The sequence below is a fragment of the Enoplosus armatus genome, chromosome 24 (assembly GCF_043641665.1).
Source record: "Enoplosus armatus isolate fEnoArm2 chromosome 24, fEnoArm2.hap1, whole genome shotgun sequence".
Classification (NCBI taxonomy): domain Eukaryota; kingdom Metazoa; phylum Chordata; class Actinopteri; order Centrarchiformes; family Enoplosidae; genus Enoplosus; species Enoplosus armatus.
In genome coordinates, this window is record NC_092203.1 from 640,649 (window position 1) to 668,419 (window position 27,771).

Consider the following 27,771-nt stretch of genomic DNA (forward strand, 5'->3'; position numbering starts at 1 on the left):
TACTGCTCTAGTGTCTCGGAGGGAGCAGCGCAGAAGTGATGATGCAGGCACCCCAGGAAGGATGAATGGGCGTCCTCACCGTGCGCATGGTGATTGGCTGACAGATGGAGGGGGGCCAGTCCGCGTCGGAGCTGCTGGATCTAGCGTTGGCGTGCCGTGGGAGTGCTCCTGACTCGGAGAGTTAGGAGAAGCTTTCAGCCTCGAGACGAAACAAAAAGGCATATTTTTCTTCTTTCGACAATAAAATATCTTTGTATTTGTTGTTTGTTACTGATACTAATTTAATTGCCAGTTTATTTATTATATTTTAAACTGTAAAATGTCGCACTCTGTACACATCTACGTTAAAAAAAAAATGTTTACCTTATGTAATGTCATGTCAAATATTGACCGTGCCATTAAAATCCAGTATTGACCAGGCTCTGTTCAGAGGGATTTCACAGTTGCAATGTGAAAAACAAACAAACAAACAAAAAAACTGAATCATAGGAGCATAGATTTTAGGTGATGGCGGTGAGCGTGGCAGCCAGCCGGATGAAAATGTGTTAACGAGGGGTGGGCAAAGGTGGTAACAAAAGGGGCCCCTGGAAATAAAACGATGGCTTCGTTCCGACCAACTTCTGCATTCACGCCACTGCTGAACCCCCCACCAAATTTGTAACGAGATCATCCCAAGTCATTTTAAGGTTTTACCAATCAAATGTGTACAATTCGCAAGTAAGAATCACCTGTGAAACATGAGGATAAAACACACATTGTAATAAAGCCTATTTTCCTTTTAAAAAATAAAAATAAAAACACATGGATTTATTACTCAAACTGGCCTTTCTGCATCATATTTCCTTCCTTACACAGGCCACGCAACGGACTCGCGCTTTTGTAAGCGTCGCCATGAACCCGAGGCATCCTTTTTGAAGTGTTTCCTGCCTGTCCTTGAAGACGTGGTGCTTTTTGGTCCGAGCACCGATGAGATCCCGTTAGCTTAGCTCTGTAATGAAGGGGCGAGGCACAAAAAAAAAAAAAAAATCACATCACTTGGGTTTTAATGGAACAGCGAACAGAATCTTATGTTTATTTTTAAAAGGCCAACAGCAAAATGAAGCCTCGGCGACACAATGAACTGAAATGCAGATGAATACTGACTAGGGTCAACTGTGATGCCGGCTCTACGGTGGTGGCTCGGCTTTAAAAGCGCGACAACAGCGATAATGGCGGCGGTGATATGCGGGGTGAATGAGCACAAGGTGTCACGGGGAAAGTCTCGTTTTGCAGAACAGCTGGGACTCGGCGGTAATGACAAAGTCTTCTGGTCCGCGAATGAACCCATCGTGGACCGGCGACAGGACACAGCAGGCGTTTGCGGCGGGACCTCGCGGTACAGAGGGTTCCGTGATTTTGAACCTCCGCTAGCGCCGCACGGAGCTCCCAAAAAAAAAAGCGGCTTCAAGTGGAACTTTACGTCGCGAGACATCACGCCCCGTCAAACCGTGATGTAAGGCACCTTTTTACAAGTGCTACTGGTCACACATTTTCAAATAAAGTGGCTAACACACAGTATAGTAAGTCGGAACCCCCACCCCCGCCCCCCCCCCCCCTCCCAACTGGGCCAGCTGACATTTACAGCACCAGTCTGGAGTCACGTTAAATAAGACATTTTAAAAAAAACATCAAATATTAAAAACATGATAATATTTAAAAGAAAAAAAAAAAAAGACCTGATTATTCTCTTTTCTTTTCTTTTAAAACCTAAAAAGTAACAGTCTTTTGGTTTCAAAGGAACCACATTTGCTTTTTTTTTTTTTTTTTGCATATGAGCAGGCTCAGAGAAAAAAAACTGATAAAAAAAATAAAAGAAAACAGCAAAAGGTTTTGACTTAAGTCAGATAAATAAAAATATAAAAAGCAAATCATCTCTGTGGTATGATACATGTCACAGCGTCGATCATTTGGAGTTTGTCTTTGGGGAGGCCATTGGTACAGATAAAGATGCGACTCCCCCCCCCCCACACACACTTTGATAAATAAGGATTTTTCTCCGTGATACCCGTGACAGCAACTTTACAATGTGTTGTGTCAATTCTCGGGGATAATCCATCAATAAATAACCGAGCTGAGCGGTCAGAAGTTCTTGAAGATCTCCAAGTCCTTCGGAGGCACAGGGGGGTCTTTCTTCCAGTCGTCCTCTGGGTAAACGTCGAAGTTGGAGGTGTCGCCCTCGTGGGAGACTTTAGGGACTATGGGAGGCTGTGGAGACGAGGGAACGTTTAGTACAAGTTCAGGTGCGGGGCTGAGAGCCAACGTAATACATCAGTAACACGAATGTGGAATTCAAGTTCCTTCGTTTGTATTCGTCAAATCAACGTAACGTTAAGATTTTGCAGTCGTCTCTCGGTTGTCTACCTCAGGATGGTTGGATTGAAAGATATCCTAAGAACCCAGCAGACCAAAGGTCAATAATATTGAATTATAATTTTGGTTGAAATTACGAATTTTGACCATTCATGTCACTAACAATATCTAATTGAAGGGCTCCTTCAAAATACTTTTTTAAATACTGGACCTGGTCTGAATCAAACAACCAATCAGGGTAATCAGGGGTTTTGTGTTTTGATTCCTCTCTTCTAACCATTCTGATTCAGAGTCGATGTCATTGGCCAGTTGCGTGCGCTAGCTAACCCTGACTGGTTGTTTGATTCAGACCGGGTCCCCCTTTAAAAAGGGACCTATTATGCTCATTTCCAGCTCTATATCTTTATTCTGGGATTCTCCACTAGAGTAGCTTTGCATGATTCAGAGTTCAGAAAAGTCCTGGTTTATCTTCTTCTGGGCCTTCACGCAGCCCCCCTCGGGTCACCCTCCCTCTGTTTGAGCTGCTGTCTCTTTAAGGCCACCGTCTCTAAAGGCCCACTTTCTTCTGATTGGCTGGCCAAGTTCTGGAAGTCTTTTGGAAGAATTTCCAAGAAGGCAAACTGTAAACCTAACGTTACTAAGCAACGCCGACATAAACATAAACATCTGGTCTGTGCCTGGAGCGGAGATACCATATAAGGACGTCCGTGCCTATCTGACATCAGATGGCCACGGCGGTTGAAAAAACTGAAACGGAGCGTTCGGGGCAGTCTGAAGCCTGAGCTTTTGACTCACAGGGATTACTTTAACATACGGTTACCTCATTATTTGGCAGCTTTGGCAACGTTTAGTATGAATATCTGACATTGTAACATTATATGTATGACATATAATAAGGAAAAGCATGGTAGGTCCTATACAAAGGGGGCAGACACACATTTTTTTTTTTAAAGGAGCCCTTCAATTAGATATTGTTAGTGGCATGCAATGGTCAAAATGAGTTATTTCAACCAAAAGTATTATATTTTAATTGATCTGATGAACAAAACATAGAATTGAATTTTTCAACCTTAAAAATATATAAAAAAAATTAATTTTTAAATGTAAAACTAAACTGATGAAGTGCTACATGGACCCGTCTTAATTCAAATCACAAACTACTGAGTTATAACTTGAAATGATATGAAGACTTCCGAAAAGGGCTCTCACCTTCAGTTTCCTCAGGGGAACTGCCTCCCAGTCAGTTGTCTTGAACCAGCGATGCTTCTTCACATCGTCTGCTCCGTTCTGCAAAGGGAAAACACGTAGCAGTATACATATTTACTGTGCGTACACGGCCTGAACGTGACAAAGCATTACGCGGGACTACATGGACAACACTGTGTGAACTCGAGTGTTACAGTGGATGTGTTGGGACTTGGGTTGAAGCATCTGGTAATGACAGTTCCTAGCCGCATTGGGATAACCTGTATTTTTAATGGGCCATGCTACCTGCTACATGCTAAGCGTGGCTCTAGGAGATAGCAATGTTGTCTTGACTGAAACCTGGACCTGGACTATTGGATGAACTGCCATGAAAATGGTCATCCTCACAGCCCCCCAGAGGCTGGATCCTGATCATTTTAGTGATCCCTTGCCTTTCGCTCTTGCAAGAGGTTCAAAATTCCAATTTGTGCAATACTTTGTTAAAACTGTGAACTGACAGAGTTGTTTTGTTCCGTTCAATTTTCTTTTGTTGCCAATGTTTTGCCCACAATTTTGCAACATTATTATAGTGGTACAGTCCAGCCTCCATACCACAGCACAGACCGGATTGTGGCAATTTTACAACGTGGGAACATTCTCATAATTTAGCCTATAATTTGCGATTTAAACAATTTTGGATTCAACTGTTTCATATTTTTGAGTTGATTGTAATTAAATACTGTCAAAGTCTATCATTATTATAGCGGCACAGTCCAGCCTCCATACCTCAGCACAGACCAGATTTGTGGCAATTTTACAACGTGGGGAACATTCTCATAATTTAGCCTATAATTTGCAATGAAAGCAATTTTGGATTCAAAAGAAAACAAGAGTTGCTTACTTGCAGGATAATAAAGTCGTTCTCAGAATAAAATTCTGAGAGGCACTTAATGAAATATTCATATTGCTTTTGGTGAAACTGAATTTTTGAGAGTTGAATCGAACGACTTTGTGAATCAAATCAGGGGATAATAATCAAGTACCAACAATCAGCTAATATGATCGGTAGGAGCATTAGGAAATGGAATAAGAAATATTTAAAATCCTTGTGACTCCATAAAACTCAAAATGCCAATTCATCATCATCATCATTTTGTAACTTTCAGTTTATTGATGCATCATTAAATGCAAATTAAATGAACGTATTTATGGAAAATACGTTTCAATTTATCAGCCGATTGCAATTAAACTCTGTCGAAGTCCCATCATTATTACAGCGGCACAGTCCAGCCTCCATACAGCAGCACAGGCCGGCATCAGTGTCGCGCTAATGAGCGATGTGGCTGCTCTTTGCGGAGGAATGTTGGCAGCCACACATTCATATCATCTTGTCTGGGATTATGCGGAGTTAATGGCTGGGCTTAGAGAAGTATTTGTTTTACTGAGAGCAGCTCCCAGTCGTCTCCCGCTCCTTTCACTAATGTTAATTGAAACGCTCCAGTCGTCCTATTGACGAGCGATGGAGTGGCAGGCTCCCAGTAAAATGTAAAAAAAACAAAAAAACAAAAACGTACACACTATTTTTCTCACTCTGTAAGGCTTCCAAGAGATCACTAGAAAAAAAAAAGATATTATATATATATATATATAAAATTCCTGAGGCTGTACACGGTGAAATGAGTCAAAATGCTTTTCTTCCACATTTCAGACGTTCTGCAGTGTAGCCATTAGGGAGGGTTAAGAGGAGCCAATGGAGCAGATTTATGTGGTTTTTAAGAATTTTTTTTATAAATCCTCCTGTCATAATAAGGGGGGGGGGGGGGGGGGACTCGATATGAGGGTGTCAGGGAGGTGCTCATTCACTCCAGGCAATACAGCTTGGCACTTGGCGCCGAAGGAAGACGTGGAGCGGCAGTTGGGACGGCATGGGTCAAATGATTGTCGCTAAATTGGGGGGGGGGGGGACTCTTTGACCTCTTGTGCGGCCCTGTTTCGGGGGAAAAGACTCGCAGGGAATTACTCGGAGAGAGAAGGGGCGCTAGTTTTCCGGAGCTTTCAGCTACGTCTCGTGGTCCTCAGTTGTCTTTTCATGTGACCTAACAGTGGGTCTCGTGGCTGCATTGGAAAGCCCTGGAAGAAGCTAGTAAGGGGACAAGCCTTCGGTACATTTCTCTTTCATTTATGACTAATTGGGACCATGTGGAGCTTCAGTCGCACTTGCGGGTCTTTTTCCTGTCCCGTCCTGCTGACGTCAAAACCACCTACTTGAAGGTATGGGATATGGTGAGCTGCCGTGTGGTTCACGGAGACAGGAAGTCTAACCAACTCACCTTCATGTTGCCTAGCCGTCTGGCTCGGTCAATGACCAGAAATTTCTTGATGAGGTCTCTGGAGGGAAAGGGAGGTGGGGGGGAAGAAACAGTCAGTGAATCCAAAGCTGTACTGTGAGTTCTCTCTCTCTCTCTCTCTCTCTCTCTCACACACACACACACACACAAAGAAAAAAACTGTCAGAAGGTCCTCCCAGCGCTGTCGAGATGACTAATGCATCCTCACCAAAGGTAACCTGACAGCCTGTGAAAGGTGAACGAGGGCTGGCTGGAGTGAGTTGTGTCCCTGACAATCTTTTAATTGGAAAAAAAATAAAAATAAATTGTGAGCACCCGTTGTTTGTTTTTGCAGACTGGAATTTTCTGAGCCTATGAATGTAGACGAGACGCATCCTTCGCGGCCCCCCTGGGGGACTGAACGCCTCCCGGGAACTACGCACAAGCCTCCCATCATATAGACATCAGAGGAAGGCGCAGAGGGCATGAGGTCAGGTCAACGCAATGTCGACATGCCCATTACAAGTTCTTAACGACAAACTCAATTTTTATGACTAATGCCTTACAGGACTTTAACTGCCGGGGTCACCCTGGGACAGATCTCCAGTCTGCCTGAGGGTCTGTGCTCGGCGGCAGCTGCTGCTGCTGCTGCTGCTGGAGACGCGGCAGCCTTTCTGCAGCCCTCTGCAAGGCCTTTCACTTCTTGATGGATGGGAGCGTGTGACGTGGAACTGTGTAAGAGTGATATAAATGGAGGAAATATTAAAAATCCTTCTGTCTGCTGGCCCGCAAGATAGATGGCTTAACAGTGGGAAGCCGTGGGTTCGCTGAATTATCAGCTGTGTGTGTGTGTGTGTGTGTGTGTCTGGCCTCTCCAGGGGCCACTGTGTCAGGGCTGATTGAGTGAGTGAGTGAGTGAGTGCGCGCGCACACACACACACACACACACACACACACACACACACACACACACACACACACACACACACACACACACACACACACACTCTCTCACACACCCAGAGTGCGCTGAGCCTGTAATCTCGCACATTCCTGTGCCCTCCAGCTGGTCTTATGGGCGGTCCAAATCAGCTGGGTGTGTCATTAGCGACTGCAGGTCCACCTGAAGGCCCTCTTTAGCTCTAGGGAGCTCATTGACCCCCGGGTTAGACGGCGCAGCACTTAAGAGACCCCATCCACGGCCATGATGGCCTCCACAATCGCTTGCAGTACAACGCTTAAATAGTCATTTAAATGGTGGTAGGGGGGGTCGGGTGGGGTGATTTCCTGACTGGCCACAGCTCATAAACATGTCCACCTGCAGGCTGCACCTTTTGGTTTTAAATGAGCGCCAGTGAGGCTAAAGATACACTTTTACACACTTTTTTTTATTTCTTATCGAAAATGGCATTAAATGTGAACGCGTGGTGTTCAAAATGGTTGACACTCTAAAAATACGTCAGGGTCAAAAAACAACCTTGTCCCAGAATATGTCCTTCATTGTCATTCATGTATACAAGACCCCCCCCACCCCTTCAGTGGAATGGTGGCACAGTGGTTTGCGCGGGAAGGTAAACCACCTCCGTCGTGTCGAATGGTCCGTGAGCAAGACACTGAACCCCCGACCAGCACCTTGCATGGCAGCTTGGTCGCCATTGGTGAGTGAATGGGTGAATGTGACCGTGACATAATTTAAGCGATTTAAATGAACATCCACACACACACACACACACACACACACACACACACAAAAACACACACAGATTCCTGGTCTTGATGTCCGGAGCTTACTTGACATAGAAGTCCAGATGGCGCGGGAATTCAAGTTTTCCGGCCAGGATCTTCTGATAGATCCCAAATGGATTGTCATCGAAGAACGGTGGGTACCTGTGGAGAGAGAGAGAGAGAGAGAAATGTCATCTCCGCGCGCACACACACACACACACAGTCGCGCTGTGCACCTCACCTCACCTGGATCGCTTGGAACAAAATGGCGAGCAGCTGGGTTTTGCAGCATGCGAGGAGGTTACCATTTAGCGATGCTAACGTTCTGCTAAAGACAGAGCAGCCTTTGTTCAAAGCTATTTGGCGTTTTTCTCTCTCTCTATGTGTGTGTGTGTGTGTGTGTGTGTGTGTGTGTGTGTGTGTGTGTGTGTGTGTGTGTGTGTTAGTGTGTACTCCTACCACCCAAGAGGCCTTCTGCTGCTGCTGCTGCTGCTGCTGCTGCACTCGACTGAACGCTTTCCCAGCTCTGGCCTGGACAAGTCATTACCCACAAATTACATAATGGGACCGGCCTCTAAACGCATTACGCATGTGGCAGATAGGCGCATAATCGCACCCGTTTGTCTCACACACACACACCGCTTGCCTTCCCAGTGAAAAAGCTCCAGAGGCAGGAGACTGTGGGATGGGACGGGCTGACTTAAACTGATGGTCTAACAGTAGACACAGCGTAATGTATGACGAATAAAAACAGTAAAAGGGGCTGAATGGTTTAAGGTTTGTTTTTTTTGTGTTATTATATGGATAATAGAGGTATTTAAACTATGTGATATTAAAACTCTCATATTGGCACCCTGAGAACAAACCGAACCAAATGACACGCTGCAATCTGTTTACAGAGGGGTCTTTTGGTGCCACGAATGACTGAGATGTGGCGCGCGGGAAAGGTTCCCGGGGCGCCGCGGGCGGCCAAGTGCAGCAGGTAACGAATGGCAGCCTTCAAGCGGCCCTTTCGGTGCAGCGTGGGAACTGCCGCATCTCCTGCGCTTGCAAGTCCGAGAGGCTGAACTTTGTTAGGTGTGAACTTTTTGTTTTAAGTTTGCGCTGAATTCAAAACACTGATGATTTTGGTGCTGCGCTCTTGTCTATGCTTCAAGGGCGCCAGCGATGCTAAGGGGAAGGAGTCCCAGTCGCGAACCAGTGTGTCCCAAGTCGAAACGTCTCCAGCTCCGCGAGAGCTTTGATGGCTTTCGCAGGTGACGGGCTGGTTAATGGGACAAGATCTCCATCTCTTGAGTCGCCCCAACGCCCCAACGCTCCACTGAGCCGGGGCGGGTGAGGACTGGCCCGAGGAGCCAGGAGGAGGTGAGAGGCGGGAAAGGGGTCAATTGGATTGTTACGCAGTCAATCCAGGAAATTGAGTCCGGGGAGCAGACGCGCTTTGATTAAAATTCCAAAGTGGGATTCGTCCTCGCATTAAAAAAACACTTTTTGATGCGACTTATTTCAATAATTAACATGAAAGTGACCCTGAGCCAAACTCTCAGGCCACTGGGGCCGAGTGAAGCGCTAAGTGAGCGAGTTGCCATGGCTTTCCCTTCACACTGAAGCAGGTCTTCGGTCTGGAGGGGTAAAGATAAATACAGGTAGCAGATTTTCGGTGCGAGAGGACTCGGACTTCATATACACAGCCACATGTACAAACTCCATGTACACACAGGATGATTGGTTTCCATTAAGACCAGAAATCTGGCCCTGAAGGCAGGATTATGGAGGGAAGACCTATTATTTTTCCTTCCACTCTTGGCTTTCTTCCTGGGGGGGGGGGGGGGGGTGACCTCTCACTGAACGTTTCTTTTTTTAAACTTGCAATTTGCCCCCAGAGGAGGAGGAGGAGGATCTATCGCCGCTAACTTTTCAGAAGAAGCCGCTACATTCTTGGATCAGGACCTCTGACGAACAGCTACACAATACTGCAAGATGAAGAGAGGTCTTTGTCTGGGGTGGGGTGGGGCGGGCCGGGGGGGGGTCTTACAGTAGCGCCCCTTCCCTGGACACTTCTGGCGATGTGCTGAGGGCAGCACAGTGTCCACTCTCTGACTGCAATACTTCAAAAGCCTGTGCTGATGAATGCTGGGAGAAGGTCACATTCCTTCCACAAATTCAAAGCCACGTAGCTTTTGGGGGGGGGGGGGGTGCTCCATATTCAGGACTTAAAGCAGAAAGGTTTGACCAGTGTATGCTGTCCATATTAAAACATGATGGACAGGTGTCGTTTCATTCATTGCATTTTTACTGGCCAGTGCATGAATACCTTGCTATGAACTCAATCTCTTTCTTTAGGTTGATATACTTGCATGATTCTTGCAATTTTTTTTTGGGGGGGGTATTGAGGACTAGCTGGTGAACATAGTGGGGCGTTTAGCAGCTAAAGATCCAGATGGTTTTTCTCAGGAACCTGGAGCGAAAAGGCGAGTGAATGTTGGGACCCAAAATGAATGACTCCAAATGAATGCTAATGCTAATTGATCTTTTATTTATTGACTTATTCCGTATTTTAAACTGGCCAATAAATAAATAAATAAATAAATAAGGTACGGATTGCCTTATCATTTTGTACGAGCGTTAATGCCCCCCACATAATGAATCCTGCTGACTTCTGACTTGGGAGTGGTAAACCAACCAATTGAAACTGCCGTCCCCAGAGCTCCGTTCCTTGTGTGTATTTAATGATTCCACGGCGACATTTCTTTGCAGAAACAGTGTCCCCATTAGTTTGTATAACCAACCCAAAAACAATGTTTATTGGGACTATGTCTTCTGTAGAGAGCAGGCCCGCTGAGGACCGTAATGCAATTTATTGCAGCGCCGAAAAATTCAATTCTATTCACCTCCGCTGCACTGGGGTGGGGGCAGAAATCTCAGAGAGGCCGATATATATATCTCAAAACCTAAACTAACCACAACATGCAGAGATAGCGCTAGAGGGAAGTCCCTGAAACGCGTGTCTCGATCAAAATCGGTCGAACCTCAACCTCCGGCGGGCCCCCGTTCTCTCACGATGCCGATAAGGCGCGGGCATTAATATTCACCATGAGTGTTAGGGTGAACCTGGGGAGGCTTTGTTCCTTGTCGTTCCAACAGTGATTGCCATTCAGCGATTAATTTGTCGCAGCTCTGCAGCATCCAATAAGAGCACAATGAATAGATTCCCCCCGCACTGAGACAATAACGGCTGGCGCGATTAATTGAATGATTCCTCTGTTCCATGTACACGGGCGCCGCCGCCGCTCCGTTCTCTCCCTCGCTTTGTCTTGCAGCGGAATTGCATCACTGGTGCGCAGGTGTTCACCCCCCCCCCCCCCCACCTCACCCACCCACCCACCAACTTGTTGCGAGCGACCATGATCATCCGAGTTTATTCCAGTCACGTGGAGTGACTGCTCAAAGCATTCGATGTCTGGGCTTCACAGAGGAATTTCTTCCACCTGTGCGTGTGTGTGTGTGTGTTTGTGTTAGAAGATGAGAAATTCTTTCTGCAGACATTCCTCTGATCTCAGACGGGGCCGGCGTCTGTACGGTAGATCCCAAACTGGGTTACTCTCCACAAAACAACAACAACAACACGGTAGATAAACCGTGCCTTTACAACGGGCTGAAATCTAGATGCTCTTTGAGGGGCGTGCTGCTTCACCCCTCTCGGCCGCTCCGGTGGGGGAGAGTGCCCCCCGGTGTTCAAAACGGGCGTACACTGTGCGCTGCAGCACTCACCCGGCCAGCATTTCAAAGATGAGGATGCCCAGGGCCCACCAGTCCACCGCTCGGCCGTGGCCTTTGCTCTGGATGACTTCGGGGGCCAGGTACTCCGGAGTGCCACACAGAGTCCAGGTCCTGATCAGACAGGGGAGGGAAATTACACACGTTACAAAAAAGGTTTCTTTACAACTCACATTTATATTAGCAAGAATGTGTTGAGCTCTCTTTCCACAGGTTGTGCTTAAATAGAAGTTGATGAATCCATTAGTCTTTTTAATCATTGTAAACTGGAATATCTTTTGGGTTTTGGGCTGTTGGTTGGACAAAAGAAGAAACGTGATAATGTCACCTATGTCGGGGGCTCATAGGTGCGGGCCGAAAGAGAATGAAATTCTAGAGCTTCTACCTTTCACGACAACAAGCAAATTAAACCTGGGTGTGGAACGGAAAAATGCTTTAAAATGATTAATGGACTGTCATAAAGGAATATGTGTAATTGTCTTTTCTAGCGCAGCGACATGTTTGGAAGATACAGACGCAAGTTGCCCACATCAATATTTAATGTTTAGAGTGTTGAGTGGCCGCTACTGTTTGACGGGTGATACGTGATGCTCTGCTCGCTCTGTAAACATCGGGGGAATCACACGCTGTGTGTGTGAGCAAAGAGAGGGGTCCAGTTGCACAGGAAGGGGGGGCATACAACAAACACCGTTGGGTAAAGTGATCTGCCTGTGTCACCTGACGGGATGGTGTCATCTATACGGTACGATGGAGGATGATGGGAGCCCTCCGTGCGGATACAGGAGCGATCGGCGTTGGGGAGATGGGGGATGAGTAATGCGGGTCGGCAACTAATACAGGCATCGGGGCGACACGCAAGAGGACGGCTGGCGAGAGCGGGAACAATAACAGGAAGTCTAGAGCTGACGCCGCGTAACAAACGTGCACAGTGTTGCCCGTGAACAGCCACTTGTCCTCCGATGGAGAGCACTCGGCCCGGCGCCAGCCTTTCATCGCCTGTCACCGACATCACCTGGCTGATGACCTCCTTTTCGGCCGGTTGCCACGGCGACGGCAATTTGTATGGAAATGATGTTGGTGGGAGGTATGAGGGGGGAGACAAAAGGGAGACACACGCTCTCCCAGGCGCGGCCCTGTGTCATCGTGCAGGGCTTCGTGTTTAGACTGAGGGTTGAGGAGAGCGCGGCTGCCAGCAGGGGACACTGTGGCAGCATGGGGAGGACAGGGGTAAGGGGGGGGGCGCTGTGACGAAGCTCCATCACACCCTGAACATGGAAAGTACAAGAGAGCTAGTGGCGATGAGGCAGTTGTCTCCCCATCCCAGGCAATTCGGCTGCCCTCCATTTATATAAGTGAGTCACTTGCACATCAGAGAGATATCTACTCCCCCATCTGTTTTGCTCTCCCAGTCCGGGGGAAAATGTAATCTTACTCCATTATGTTTACTTGTCAGCGGGGGTCAAAGCAGCGGCGGGTGAAACGCTAGGGAGAAACACTGCAGTGCAGATATAAAGCCGTCTACTTCTTCTCTACAGTGCATCGTTTCAATTCTGCCGAGGTCGCCGGGAGGCCTCGCTCACTGTATATCTAATTCAGACTAAATGACATGAGTCGGGGGGGGGGGGGGGGGGGGGGGCTATGTTTGTCCTTCAGTGGGCCTGCCATGGCTTTCTTGCAGTTGGGAGGATTCCCTCCAGTTTTCCAGAAGAAAATGTGAGCTTTTCAAGGACACACGGAGGACACGAGCAGCTTCTGGCTTTTCCTCATTCCTCTACTGTCAAACACTGTTTTGTTTTGTTTTTTTTGGTCGGTGGTTAAATGTCTCCATCAACTATTTAAAAGTGAATTGTGTCATGAGGTAAACACAAAACACGACAATCCAAGAAGCGCTTCATTTGAGAAAAAAAAAAACATACCGGGGGGGGCTGTTGTGTTGTTGTGCGAGGTACCGGTGAGACAATTAAATACAATCAAAAGAAGTCCAGTAGGAGGAACGGACAAAACGAGGCAAGGCAGTACGTGATACTCCAGCATTTCAGCAAATAGAGCGCTGCAGGAATGAGTCCTAAAACCCTGCGACATTAAAATACGGCAACAGATACCCCCACTCGTGCAATTTTTGAAGCATTTTACGCGGTGGGTCGCTAACAAGCGGCTGAATGCGACCACTGGGGTCGTCGCAGACATTAAAACGCCTTCACGGCGAACACGGAAAGCCATCTACTCACTAGTCCGCCTTCACAGCCTCGTTTGTGTTCATACTCCGTATATCTATATCTATCTATATTCTCGAGGTGGACCAGGGGCGACGCTAACTTCCTACAAAAATGTGCCACCCCCGCGGCACTCTATGGTAGTATATGAATATACAAATCAGGGAAAAAAATGCATTCATTAACACCGCAATGTTGATTTCAACAACACACCAGCCCTGGCTCCTCCCCTCAGATGTTAAAATGTTCTATGTTATGAATGTTACCGCTCACTTCCTGGAAATGAAAGAACAGGCCTTTAAAAAGAGAAGGAGGAAGGCTCCGTCGCCTGAACTTAAACTGACAACAAGCGGCCCCCACTAAACCATCGCAACGCGTAAAACTGTGGCCTGACCTCCAGACAACACCAAGTCTTAAGATGTGCGTCTTCCAAGTTCAAATCGGGAGTTTTCCGCCAAATCCACTGCACGTGCTGCATCTCACCCATGCTTTTCACTCTATGATGCAGCCGCGCCGACGCTCATCCACGGTGTTCACAGTGCCCGAGGTGACGTCTTCAAAAGTTGTTTGCAGTCAGTCGGCATTAAAAACCCAAAGGTATCCACTTACAGTGACAACACACAAGAATTAGCTGGTGTTCCTGTATTTCCAGAGGCTGGAACCAGCAAATAAAATCACTAAAACAAGACACATTAAATTTATTTCCCGCCCATCGACTCGGGTTGTGTCGTAAATGGGTACTGATACACATTACGCCGTATCACCTGTCGGAGAGCTTCTTGGCGAAGCCGAAGTCCGTCAGGCGGATGTGTCCTTCGCCGTCCAGCAGGATGTTCTCGGGCTTCAGGTCGCGGTAGACGATTTCTTTGGAGTGGAGGTACTCAATGGCGCACACGATCTCGGAGGTATAGAAGAGGCCTGTGGCGTTGCTGAAGCGCCCGCGGCTGCGCAGGTAGCTGAAGAGCTCGCCGCCCGGCACATAGTCCATCAGCATGTAGAGGAAGCGCTCGTCGTGGTGGGTCCAAAACCTGGAACGACACAGGTTCGTTAAGGCTTAAAGGCTAGGTGTCTGCACGAGCTGGAGGGAAAATCAGGTTTAAAAAAAAATGAGATGCTGTATCGGTCTCAGACTCTTTATCCCCCCCTCCCCAGTGTGGTTCGGAGCAGTGTGCAACAGCTATTTCAGCTGGAAGGGCACTTCAGAGGAATAAAAACAAGAGAGCTCTGTCACTGATGAAGATCGAGGAGGCTCCGGTGCTTTCCGTAAGTGCTGGCTGCCGGCCACAAAGACGATTACTGACTCTGTCCTACACCGCCGCCTTATCTCCACACACTTCCTTTCTCTGTCGTCTCGTGCTACTATGGTCACCTCGAGCCACCGTAGTTTGGTCTGTGGTTCGTGTGTTGCTTTGCTCATGTGGACCCTTATTTACAGCGGATTAGTGTCTAACTGATAAACAGGCTGGTGGCATCTTATTGCAGATAAATTGTAGTATGATGCAGTGTGTTTGAGGTCATTTGGGAACAGATGTCTCTGTTACAGTTCGCCACTGACAAGTTTATTTTCGCGCGTCTTGATTCGTGATTGGCTGGGGCTCACATTAGCCACCCTAAGCTACTGTTCATACCAGTAAGACCAAGTAAGACTGTAACAGTAAAACCGGGGGGGGGTGGGGCTACTTTTATCAATGAATACTGTCATTTTTAAAAAGGGAAGTTATCACTCTTTTCCCCAGGAAAAATAAAGTCTGTTTGTAAACATGGGACTGCAGATAATTCATCAAAATGGCATTTATTCAAAATGTCTGATGCGTTTAATATTTATTAGACTATTTTCTAATACTCTTAGTGCCTAACGCTACACCAGCCATACAGAATGGTTTTCCCCAGAGCATCCTCGTCGTCTGACTAATTCTGTGGGCGACTTGCCGCCGTTTGACCACACAGCCGACCTTAAAAAAAAAAAACGGAGGTTGAAAAGTTGAAATCGGTTATATTACGGTAATAAATTTACTAAAAATAAGCCTTTAGTATGCAAACACGCAAGCCACAAATCTGAGGGTTCTACGGGTATTTCTTCCAGGGGAAAGGACAACGTTTTAGCGAGAATTCTGGAATTGCACTTTAGCCAACGAGCCGCTGAAAGCCGCAATTTGGTTGTGTGGTGTGTCTGTCTGTTGGAGGAAAGTAAAGCAACAGCAACGCAAGAGAGATGCAAAACTCCAAAGTGCAGTAATTCGTGTTTTGCAGAGCTAAAAAAAAAAAAAAAACTACAGCTGCACACAGTGAGCCTTTTTTAATTTGCTTCATTTAATATAATTGTTTAATTTAACAGGATAGAACATCTCAAATGCCACTGGAGCCTGACCCAAAAAGCCTCTCATTATACTGTGTGTGTGTGTGTGTGTGTGTGTGTGTGTGACTTTCTCACAGCGTTGAGGCATTATATGTGAAGGAGTCCTTACTACCTAGTAACAGGGACTACGGTTGGGTATCGAGAAACCGGTTTGGGCGGCGCGGCAGAGCAGGTTTGAGTCAGACACTGAACCGCTGTACCTCGTCTAGGTGTCTACCTCCGCCTCTGGGTCTCAAACTTGACGAGTGGTTCTGCAGTTGCCTTAGCTTCAAGAGTATGGCGCCTGGTGCAGGGAGCAAGCGCCTCTGACACGACGAAGCACGAGAGCACCCCTTCCGCCTCCAGCTCATCCCCAGAGACAATATATCCAATATATCAGACTTTGACACCGAAAAAAACTACAGCAAAAGCATAAATGAGAGAGACTTTTGGAAGTTGATATTCATATTAGGGATAAAACTGCTTCCCGCTTAAGTAAAGAACGTGCTGGGGAGATACAGATACAGCAGTATTTTATTATTCCAAACTAAGTGGCTGATCTGTAACCATCCTGGTGCTGGAAGGGGTGTGGAGAGAATCGCGCTGATTCAACTCAGAGAGCCCGCACCAAACCTGGCGAGGTTGCCAGGTTCGGTGCCATCGTGCCTCTCCGGAGGCCAAAATAATCGTAGCAGCTATGGGAGACTCTGCACAGAAGTGCTAAGGCGGAAGGATACGCTGTTCGTCAAAAAAAAATTAGATCCAACCCGTAACCCCTCCCTAAACGCACACCTCGTTATTTTTTTTTTAGATTTCGGTCGTTTGGGTCGAACAAACGAGCTACAACATGTAAATTAATTTATTTCGGACAGAGCCAGGCTGGCTGTTTCTTTATGCTAAGCTAGGCTAACTGCGCCCTGACTCCCAAAATGTTCCCACGAACTGCTCCTTTTAAATTAATCACAAGAGGGTAGAGGCAGAACGATGCCCTCATAAATATGGAGGTAGTTATTTTACTATTCAGAAACAAAATGGACTAAATGGAGGAGATAAGAGTAAACTTAAATTATGGTAAAGGAATTTAAAAAAATAATTTTGACAATGTCTGCTTTTTATACAATTCCACAGTATGCATTTATTTACATATCTGTGTATATATAGGGGCATGTATAGCCACATTTACCGACTCATAAATTTTTTATGATTTTTTTTTGTAGTTATTACTTATATTTTATTATGTTTTTGCCATTACCAAGCAGCGCACCACAGCCATAAAATCACCATATAATAAGGTGTCATATAAATAGCATCTTCGTGTATGGGATGACAGGGATGCCACTATAATAATGTACTGAATTGAACTGTGAATTTCTTTTAAAATGGACATTATCAGCGTCTTGACTGAGATTAAAGTGCAACGGACATTTGAGATATGGGCGCCCGGCAAAAGAATGAGGGAGGTGTTTCATGATTTTGCCTCCAAAGTACACTGTAGTATAGGTCAGTGTTTGTGTGTGTCAGAATGCGCCCCTTTTCCACTCGAAAGGTGACCCCTGCCCTCTACCCGCTGCGCTTGCGGGCAAAGGCTGGGGAGCAGACTCACAGTCGGATGAGGAAGGGGTGGTTGACCTCTGTCAGCACCTCCTTCTCGTTGTGGACGTGCTGCTCCTGCTTCAGTCGGATCACGTCGGGGATCTTCATCTGCTTCAGGGCGTAGAAGGCCCTGCTCTTTTTGTCCTTGACCAGGAAGACTCGGCCAAAAGTCCCCGTGCCTGAGGTGGGGGGGAGACAGGAGGGGTGAGGATGAGGATTAGCCACAGCAAACAGGGGAACTAGACCATGACAAACAACCGCTTATCTAATGTGCTTGAAACAACTGATCAATTAATCAAATGAAAGTATATATAGGAAATGCCATTTTAATAATGCATTAATCGCTGTGGTCAAGCAGCACTTTCAAGCTAAACTCATTTGATTGAATATCTTCAGGTTTTGGGTGGATTTATACAAAGAAAATAGCTATTTGAAGGTACTTTTGCCTTGAAAAATGACGTTGGGCACTTTGCTTGACATTCTACTGAATAAACAATTAATCAAAAAATAATGAGCAGACGGATCGATGATGAAGAAAATGATTGCTACTTGCAGCACTACCAGGCACCGAACCTCAATGCTCTTTGTATTAACCAAAAGGTGTCCGACTATTGAAAGCTGGCGTCAAAATGCTCTTTAAAAAAAAAGACGCGAAGCCCACATTTGGGCCCACATCGAAATTAGCGAAGCAATTAAAAAAAAAAAAAAAAAGAAGCGTGACAGCTGAATAGCTCGGCCTTCAACTTTTATGAGAATAAAAACTTAACTCGAGGTCCCGTTCGACAGAATTAAAATGCCAGATTTGAACCCACACCAGCACTTAAGCGGCATGGTGCACCTTGCTGAATGTCACCGAAATGGATGCAGAAGGCGACGCAACGCAGTGGTTACAGCGCAGCATGTGCTTTTGCCTTTCAGTGAAGACAGGGATGCGGTCTGGTTTCCCGGCGCAGCGGGACCTGGAGGGGGCTGTGAACGCTGCAGTGACTCGTCTACCCCTGTGGGTGGCTTTTCCTCCATGCAAAGCACTTACCATTATGCATAAAATACATAGACATTCAAATTAGTAATGGACCAATCTGCAGTTTAGTGCTAATTATCAGCTGATACTTGAGCTCTGATGATGATCTGGTATCAGCGATTGTATATATATATATATATATATAGAATAGAGACTCGAGAATCATGCATGAGCCACAGCCGCCCCCCGCCCACGTATGAGCACCAGTTTTTTTTGTTTGTTTAAAACAAAAATAATAATAATAATAATCAGCGGAGGCTAGGTGGGTGCATATAGGAGGATGCAATTTACTGTAACGCTAGGATGTACTTTCTTGCATGCGTTTCTCTGTGGGGGGGGATGGGGAGGACAACAGAGAACACGGACTGTCAGTGGAACCGGGTCAGAGCAGGATAGTGAGGCAGTGGAGCGGGCAGTGACGCTTGGAAGTCCTGCAGGAGCAGGCCAGTTTCTGTCCTCCTGTGGCAGAAGTACAGTTCAGTGACCACAGTTCCTGTGGCCTCGTATTGCCCTGAGCCCTGGTCCGTTGCTGCTTTTCTTCCTAAAAGACGAGGAGAAGCATTTGGGATTTCGTTCCTGCGGCACCGGCGAGCGAGCGAAGGGGGGGGGGGGGTGCAGAGTAAATGGCTGATGACAATATGTGATATAACAGCCACTCTGAGTCAGACATGGAACTGCTTCAACTTCCTAATGAAATGCTGGCTGTCTCGTTCCTCTGCTTTACCAACAATGAACCCTTTGTCTCAGGCCTGTTGGTGTTTCCATGGCAACAAGGAGACAGGAGCACGCCATCTCTGTCAGATTTTTTTTTTCTTCCCATAATGTCAAACTTTTCAAGCAATAAAATGTTTTATGTAACTACGTCTCTTGAAAGATCCTGTTGCGTCCAAGGCTTCTTACAGCTTCGTCAAGTTAGTGTCAGATCCCATAAAGAGTAATAGTAGTAATGGTTGGTGTTAGGTAAGGCCAATTTATATGAGCAATAAAAGGTGGAAACGAAATCAACGGAGAGAGACCTGTGAGAAATAAGTCTGAACTCGTTCATCACGGCAGTAAACGTACTAAAGATCAGCAACGAACAACTGCAGCAGCAGAAATGCCAAAGATATGTTTGAGGATGGTTCAGGAACAGCGTCTCCAGTGTCTACGTCAGCTGGTATTTGTGTTTTTGACATTACGCAAATGACACAGGCGCACACGCGCTTTTTTGACAAGGCATTCCCAAAGAAATGTGGTTATTAAAGCAGCAAGGCCGCGATGCGTACCGAGCGGGACATTTGACGGCGTAAGAAATAACACAAAAAAAATCTCAAAGTAACTTCTTTTGTCCCAAAATCAACAGTCCAAAACCCCAAAAGACTCTTCATTTACTGTCACACACGACAAAGAAACACGCACATCCTGACGCTTAAGAGGCTGCAACCCGGCAAACATTTGACATTTTAGCGCGAAAAATGACTCAAAAATAGTCTGCGACTTCCTTTTCTTTTCGATCGAATAATCGATTTATCTGATATATCTGCAATGAGACCGATATATCAGCCAATTAGTCCGTCAGGGTATTGTCGGGCGTTGAAGAGGAATTCCACACATGTTGGAACACCCACAGTGTGTAAACACTGCCGGTATGAAGGGAGACTTATCCTGTTGCTGTGATTGTTTTGCAAATATGTTCAAAATGTTGGAGCTCTGACTGCATTTGAAGCGTGCTGAGGCCTTTTGTTTCGCCAAAGTCAAAACGGGTGGCGGGACCGCTTCCCCCGAACAAGTTAAACCCGAAAATAATGCATGAAAATGACGAAAATTGGAGCTCCATGGCGAGAAAAAAACGTGAACAGAAAGCCATTGCTTTCGACGGTGAGATGGGAGGAGCCTTCAGGTATCTAACCCCACTGCTTATGTGCATAACAATGTGCTAAACCGGTGTAGCGTTTCACCTTGCTGAACAGCCCCTCCACCGCTCTCACACAAGGTCTGCATTGTGTGAGCGTTTGAACATATGAAGGGGAGGGGGAAAAAACAAGACAAGCTATTCCCTCTACACACTGTAGTGGGGTTATAAATCATAGGGCTGCTTCGCCGGTATTTCCTGAGCCAGGGTTGTTATCAGAAACCGAGCAGGGACAAAAAGGCATCCGACAATGTGACTCCACCTTGAAAATGGCCAGTTGATTTCAGAGAGTAATGTACTGTAACTGATATTTTCCCCTTCCCACAAACTGGGTCATCCCTGACTCCGCTTCCACCTGCTCCGCTTCTGGGGCTTAGGGAAACAAATGCGCTGCACGCAGCTCCTGAAATGCCTGTTGTACTGGCAGGATGCAACTTTCATGAATAACAGATTCACATGAGCCAAAATCCCTAAATATCATGTTGGGGATAGGGATGCAAGGGTTTTTTTCCTGGCTCAGAATGGGCCTTTGGGGGACGACTACAGTCTGTGTTACCTTATTTGACAGATATCTACGCATTTTCCTGTTATTCCTGACCATTTCGTAGACAAAAAGGATTTATTATGCATGAGTAAATGAAGAGCCTGTAGGAATCACTGTAGCACTACTGTTTCATTAATTTTATTTAGGAATATGGCCAATGGTTTGGCTATTCTGATAAATATTCACCTTTCTCCCTCATCTTCATGATCAAGCTGCAAGCATGGACGACTGTCATTTTACATTTTAAAGAACTTTTTAAAGGAACCAGCTCCATCAAAATGGGAGGGCTTGACGTAGGCTAACGTTACTTTAACGACCCTTTGTAGACCCTGACAGAATAAACTGGCTAGCTGTAGTGCTAATCACCCTCTTTGCGCAGTAAAGAAAACATTTGCATATTATCGCCCTAGGTCTGGAATAATAATAGATGTATACATGTATACATCTATTATTATTATTATTATTATATTGTTCCGCTAGTGGAGATGCCAGGGGAGGAGGCAGGTAACATGGCTAAACAGCACAAAGAGCTGCAAACTACAGCCTAATTCTGGATGGTAAAACTGAGATTAAATGGTATCGTTAAAACCACCGGTAGAGTCCGGTACAGCCTGACTCTGGACGGTAAAACTGAGATTAAAACTATTGTTAAAACCACTGGGAGAGTCCGGTAGGGCCTAATTCTGGATGGTAAAACTGAGATTAAATGGTATCGTTAAATCCACCGGTAGAGTCCGGTACAGCCTGTCTGTGGACGGTAAAACTGAGATTAAAACTATTGTTAAAACCACTGGGAGAGTCCGGTAGGGCCTAATTCTGGATGGTAAAACTGAGATTAAATGGTATCGTTAAATCCACCGGTAGAGTCCGGTACAGCCTGTCTGTGGACGGTAAAACTGAGATTAAAGCTGTTGTTAAAACCACCGGGAGAGTCCGGTAGAGCCTAATTCTGGATGGTAAAACTGAGATTAAATGGTATCGTTAAAACCACCAGGAGAGTCCGGTACTGCCTGACTCTGGATGGTAAAACTGAGATGAAATACTACCGTTAAAAGCACCAGAGGAGTCTAGTAGAGCCTAAATCTGGATGGTAAAACTGAGATTAATTAGTACTGTTAAAACCAAAGAAGAGTCCAGTACAGCCTGACTCTGGATGGTAAAACTGAGATTAAATACCACCGTTAAAACCACCAGGGGAGTCCGGTACAGCCTGACTCTGGATGGTAAAACTGAGATGAAATACTACTGTTAAAAGCACCAGAGGAGTCTAGTAGAGCCTAAATCTGGATGGTAAAACTGAGATTAATTAGTACTGTTAAAACCAAAGAAGAGTCCAGTACAGCCTGACTCTGGATGGTAAAACTGAGATTAAATACCACCGTTAAAACCACCAGGGGAGTCCGGTACAGCCTGACTCTGGACGGTAAAACTGAGATTAATTAGTACCGTTAAAACCACCGGTTTAGTGCTAGCTTCACAGCAGAGCATTCAGGCCCAGTCAAAACAATGCAGCTTAGCTGGCTTATCCAGCTCCAGCCACATGTGTGAACCATAGCGGCAGTGGATAGAAGGGAGTTGACTACTGGAAGTCAAAGACGCCACGTTCTGCTTGTTCAACAGTTAAATTGCTATTAAAACACATTCAAAGAGGATTTGAGTTGCTATTTTTATTCTCAATTCTTATCATTTTGCTAGCTGGCGAAAACCTCTTTGGGGTCGCCAAAAATTGATCTATGCAGGGGGAAAAAAAACCCTGGGATGTTGCTGACAAATTCATTTGCTCTGACAGGACTGCAGTTGTCATTGCCTTTGAGTGATATTCTCTGGGCCATATAGGCCACCACAGCATGCGACGGCAGCAAATAAATCTAATGGCGCAAGAGAGTTGCCTCGTGATTTCAATGACAATTAAACAACAGCAGGCAGATAAAGAGCTTTAGCTGATTTGTTTTAGGCAGTAAATCCCTCTCATCAGACAAAATGGCTTGGCAAATTGGATTTTTATGCGGGGCCCATAAGCTTGGAGCTCGCTCCCAACAGCACAGGGTGAACGCCGATCCCTGCTGCACACCTCCCTGACAGGCATTAAGCTCGGGCTTTGTTGCCTGCATGTAGCTTAATGCATATCATTGAGCTGGATGTCTTCCGTAAAGTGCACAGCATGAGACCATAAATCACAATGCATGTTAAATCGGCGTGCGGAATCAAACTCTTTCTATTAATGAAAAAAAGGCTTGCCGTGTCATCACTGCAGTGTTCGCTATCAATTCCATCACCATCTGCAAAACACAGCGCTGTTGGTGATGGAGGAGATATAACTGGTCACGCTCTCTTTTCGTCATCTATTACTTCTCTCTGCAACACCCCTGCTGAGTTTTTAGACTTTTATTTTTATTTTTATTGATTTTCTCGCCTTTATTTAGATATTAGATTTTTATCCAATCGTTAGATATTAGTTGTCCTTCTTACAAAGCGCTTTAGTCAACATTCAGCTGCTGCTGAATCAATACATATTGTGGCTGCCAAAAGTACTCGAACCGTGCATACAAACAAGTTGTGTATATATATATACGAGCGTCGAATAAACTGTGCAATCATCTACTGATTTCTAACCATTTGTGTACAACTGAGGCCCAGGCAGAGGAGGAGGCCTGTGTCACCAAAGAGAGACAGACATGAGGACTCTACTCAGTGCTTTCATAAAGAAATAGAGAGCATGAATTCATGCCTTGATACTGGCTGCCTCCTACTCCTTAAGTACAACAATGAAAGTAACTCTACAGGCCTAAATACAGAACCGGAGTTTGCTGTGTGGGCTCATTTCATAGTGTACGTCAAATCGGCATTGTTCCACCGGCGGTAGTGAGCGTACGTAACATGACCCAATGCGTGTTGTGTGCCTCGAGGCTGGCTACGACTTCAGCCCTGGGAGCTCCACCCTGTAATCCCAGACCACACTCTGGAGACTGAAGTGGGCCGCTTCGGACGCAGCTGTCTGTCGGACAAACTTTTGTTAAAATAATCAGTCACGCTGCCGCCCTAAAACACTCCTGCCGGCGGAAGGAAGTGACAAAAGGCCAATGGCGCCTGGTGACGTCATAGTGATGCCGCCAGGGTTAACGGAGGACACACACACACACACACACACACACACACACACACACACACAGCTAATTTGTCGTTGGCTCAGAAGTGCTCCCCATGATGAGTAAACCGACCTTCATGGGTAAAAATCAGTGAATTCCCACCTTTAATTATTTATGTTTAAAAAAAAAAAAGCACAGTTTAAGGGCGTATTGTAAAGTGAATACCTGCATGAGCTGTGAGATCTGGTGACTTATGGGTGGCATGTGTCATGGCTTTTGATATTAAAGTAAAGCATTTGTTGATTAAGAATGAAACACCCTGAGTAAGTTCTTGTGTAATCCCACGATGTAGGTGTGACAACACAAGTCAAACAGTAATGACTAACTCCCCCGAAGGGCAGGTTGTTGCCTGAACGTGGACCAACCTTGGCATGCGGGGCTCCCTGAATACCAGCCTCACTTAACGGGGCTGGCGTACACGCCTCTGACTTATGGAACATGATTTTAGGCTGTTAATGAATAGTCGCCGTCTTTCAGCGAAGTTGGCTAATAACTGATCTGCCAAGCACTGAGTTTTGAGAGAGTATGAACTGGTCCGCTACCGCTGGCTTGAGGCCCATTGAACGTGTCATTCACTGCGTGATGAGAGATTACGCTCTTTTTAGCCCTTCAATTTAAATCAAAATGAAATATTACATGTGTTCTGATTTATTCTTCATTAAATTACCTTACCATATACAATAAACATGACCAATACATACCTTCAAATGTATAGGGATTCGAAATGGCTAAAAATTGGGACAACATCACTGTGACGTAGATGCAGCAAATGCTGTCTATAACGGCAGCAGCAGATGGACGACTTTGTGTGCTTTAGCCGGAGTGCGTCAGTATTTTGACCACTGCACGGGATGCGCAGCTTCCCACAAAACACGTCTAAGGGATGGCTGTCCTTCTGGAGTAGACCTTTCGGCTGGTCGGTTGGTTGGTCGGTTGGTCAGTTGGTTGGTCGGTTGAATGTCCGGTCAAATGTCACGGTTGTCGCAGCAGATCGGTGAGAGATTCCCAACGTCGTAATGTGATCAATTTGATTCGGTATATATATATCACGTTTGTCTTCGCTTGGTTCAAAGTGATCCAGACTTCTGAAAGAATGGATCTATTTGAGCCGCGTGAAATGAAAAGTGTTTTGTTTTTTGGGGGGGGGGTGCAATTTCCTTGTGAAAGTATCATTATGGCTCCTTGTATATTGTATTTTTCAAACCATCCATACTGATGTTTTTTTTGTCAACTTTTCTCGTATTTTGTAGACCAAATCGTTAGTCAAATGAATCAAGGAGAATACTCATTACTAAAGTATTACCTAAAGTATTACTGTAGTTTTTATTAATACACGCATGATGTATTTGAGTCTCCTGCCTAGTCCCCGGAGTTCTGTATGTTGCACTGTGGCTACTTGGGACAACCCGTTGTGCGCGACAAACTCACCAACTGTGGCGATGGTCTCCAGGTCATCAAGGCAATATATCCGGTTGTTTGGCGACGCTTCTCCGGCGGAACCGCTGGCGTTGCTTTTGCTCTCCCTCAGGGGATTGGTCTCGCTGTTGACGCCGACCTTTGCTTTGGAGGACGCCATGTCTTACTTTCGGCACTCGCTGACTATTTGGGTTTAAAAATATCCAGACGCGGGACGCGCACGGAGTTGAAATTAGACATTTCTGGACACGGGGAGCCGGTTCATCTTCTTTGTCTTAAGCTCTGGCGGTGCAGGCTGACCCGACGCCTTCCACGTCGGAGAAAGTCAGCAGGAAAAAAAACCGGGGGCTAACGTTTACGTGAACAAGTTTAATTAACTAAGAGGCAGTAGGGAATGAAGCCACCGACGTGAGTGAGACAAAGGAGCTGGTGACAGGTGCGCTGCACTGGCATGTAGCATTAGCGACTTTGGCTAGCAGCTAACACTCCATAGTGAGCTAATGGGAGAAGCACCACAACACTGGAGGTAAGAAAAAGGGCAGCGGGAACGAGAGGAGCCCCCGGAATAAATGCCCCGTTAGTCCGGTATAAAGGGGCGTTTTAAAACCTCACTGCCTCGACGACTCCCACGGCTTCTCCGACTCAAGTTTACTGATTTCCTCCATTATTTACTCAGCTACAACAACAGACCTCACCCAGCAGTCCTTCCCGGTGTCCACATCAACCAGGAAGCGGTACGACAACAGCATCCAAACAATTTCCGGACAGGACTTTCGCAATAAAACATGTTGACCCGCGCGGCGACGCTTACTGACTAAAGCAAAGCCCCCCCGAGATAATGTCCCCGCTTTCTTTCATGGTGAATTAGACGAATTAACACTGTTGTTCTAAGAAAGTAACTGAACGGGCGTTTTTTGTTATGTTTTTTAAAATCACAAATACGTTCTGCGCTTAATTGCTCAACTTCCTGTATTCTCCAAGACAGGAGCCAAAATGCGGCCAATGAAAGCGAAGCTGGCCCTGGAAGGGTCAGATTAAAAGTTAAATTAGGCCTACACACAATTCCTTGTAATTCATTATAAAGTGATCATCATCTTAGTCCGTCCATCACTTCAGTGCGGAGAAACATATCTTAAAAAGTAGTAGCGAACCATGACATTGCCACGAATTGGGGGTATAAATATGTATAGTCCATAGACCACCATCTCCTGTAAATTTGGTGACCTTTCACCCCGCCAGGTCCAAATTTCCCTTCATGTTTCGACAGCCCTGTGTCGGAATATCCCCCCTCGCGTGGAAAACAGGAATCGCAGGAAATATGAAAATGAAATTTGCCAGACAGCCATGAAATTTACTGATCCATTTTTTTTTTCCAATTGTGGGCACTTCACGGGCTTCCCATCTAAGCGCCGCCCTCAGGCCTAAACGTCCGCGTTAAAAGCCAAGAGATTCGTCGAACACGTTCATTTCTCCCGGAGCAGAAAATGAAACCCAGTGTTGTTCTTCAGCACATCGTCATCATGGATAGCAGATGGAGATCCAGTTTGAGGCTGATGTTGGATAAACTTTGAATCAGTCATATCACACGAGCAATGTGGGAAAGGCGCGTTTGGCGGTGAGGAAAGACAGACAATGTGACGGGTTTAGGACTTGGGAACACAAAGTGTAGGACTTGGTTTTGGGACTCGTCGGCCTCGACGTGGCAGCTGACTTGCGATTTCTTGGCTTGGATTGGTCCAATTTCAAGCCAAATTCTTGAGTTGTTGAGGGTTATAAAACCAAAACAATGAGCTAAAAAAGCGCCTAAAAGGGGGGGGTGGACTGCAGAGTTGGCACCTAACCTTGACCCCCTGTTAAGATCAAATTGGTCATTCTTTCGCTGCTTTCGGCCCAACTTTTCAAATACCCAAATGAGTGTAAGTCTCCTTTAAATAGCCTATGGCTGGGTAGGCTATACTTGGATACAGGGTTAAAGTTGTCAGGGGGGGAGGCGGGGCAGGAGAGGAAACTCAAGACCACTGACATAGCCCTAAAATACACTCTAGATCCACTGCCCTCAGTGCCCAGTTCACTTCTTACGGTCCCGCCAGACTTGGCAGAAGAGAACCGGGACCCTGGTTTGGACGCGCAGTCCGCCACATATTCATTCAAATTTACGGCTCTGCCTGCTTTGAAAATCCTGCCTGTCTTCAGCGTGGCATTTAGGCCTCCTCTGGCCTAAATAAATCAGCTCAATTCCGCGTACCGCA

General features: G+C 46.1%; 1 protein-coding gene across 1 annotated transcript; it reads right to left on the reverse strand.

The window, feature by feature from the left end:
* Positions 1–1,879: 1,879 nt before the first annotated feature.
* Positions 1,880–26,191, reverse strand: prkx (protein kinase X-linked). The gene is made up of 8 exons (XM_070930394.1): positions 25,535–26,191; positions 17,515–17,683; positions 14,341–14,604; positions 11,358–11,477; positions 7,653–7,748; positions 5,865–5,922; positions 3,559–3,636; positions 1,880–2,244 (listed from the first exon to the last, which is right to left on the reverse strand). Exons 1-8 carry the CDS (start codon positions 25,680–25,682, stop codon positions 2,119–2,121), a joined length of 1,059 nt encoding a protein of 352 aa, XP_070786495.1. The 5' UTR covers positions 25,683–26,191; the 3' UTR covers positions 1,880–2,118.
* Positions 26,192–27,771: the final 1,580 nt, after the last annotated feature.

Coding starts and splice junctions, on each gene's coding strand:
- prkx (XM_070930394.1), bottom strand. CDS start 25,682: ATGGCGTCCTCCAAAGCAAAGGTCGGCGTCAACAGCGAGACCAATCCC. Junction 14,605..17,514: donor CACCCCTTCCTCATCCGACT/GTGAGTCTGCTC, acceptor GTGTCGTTCCAG/GTTTTGGACCCACCACGACG. Junction 11,478..14,340: donor GCCAAGAAGCTCTCCGACAG/GTGATACGGCGT, acceptor CTGTCTGATCAG/GACCTGGACTCTGTGTGGCA.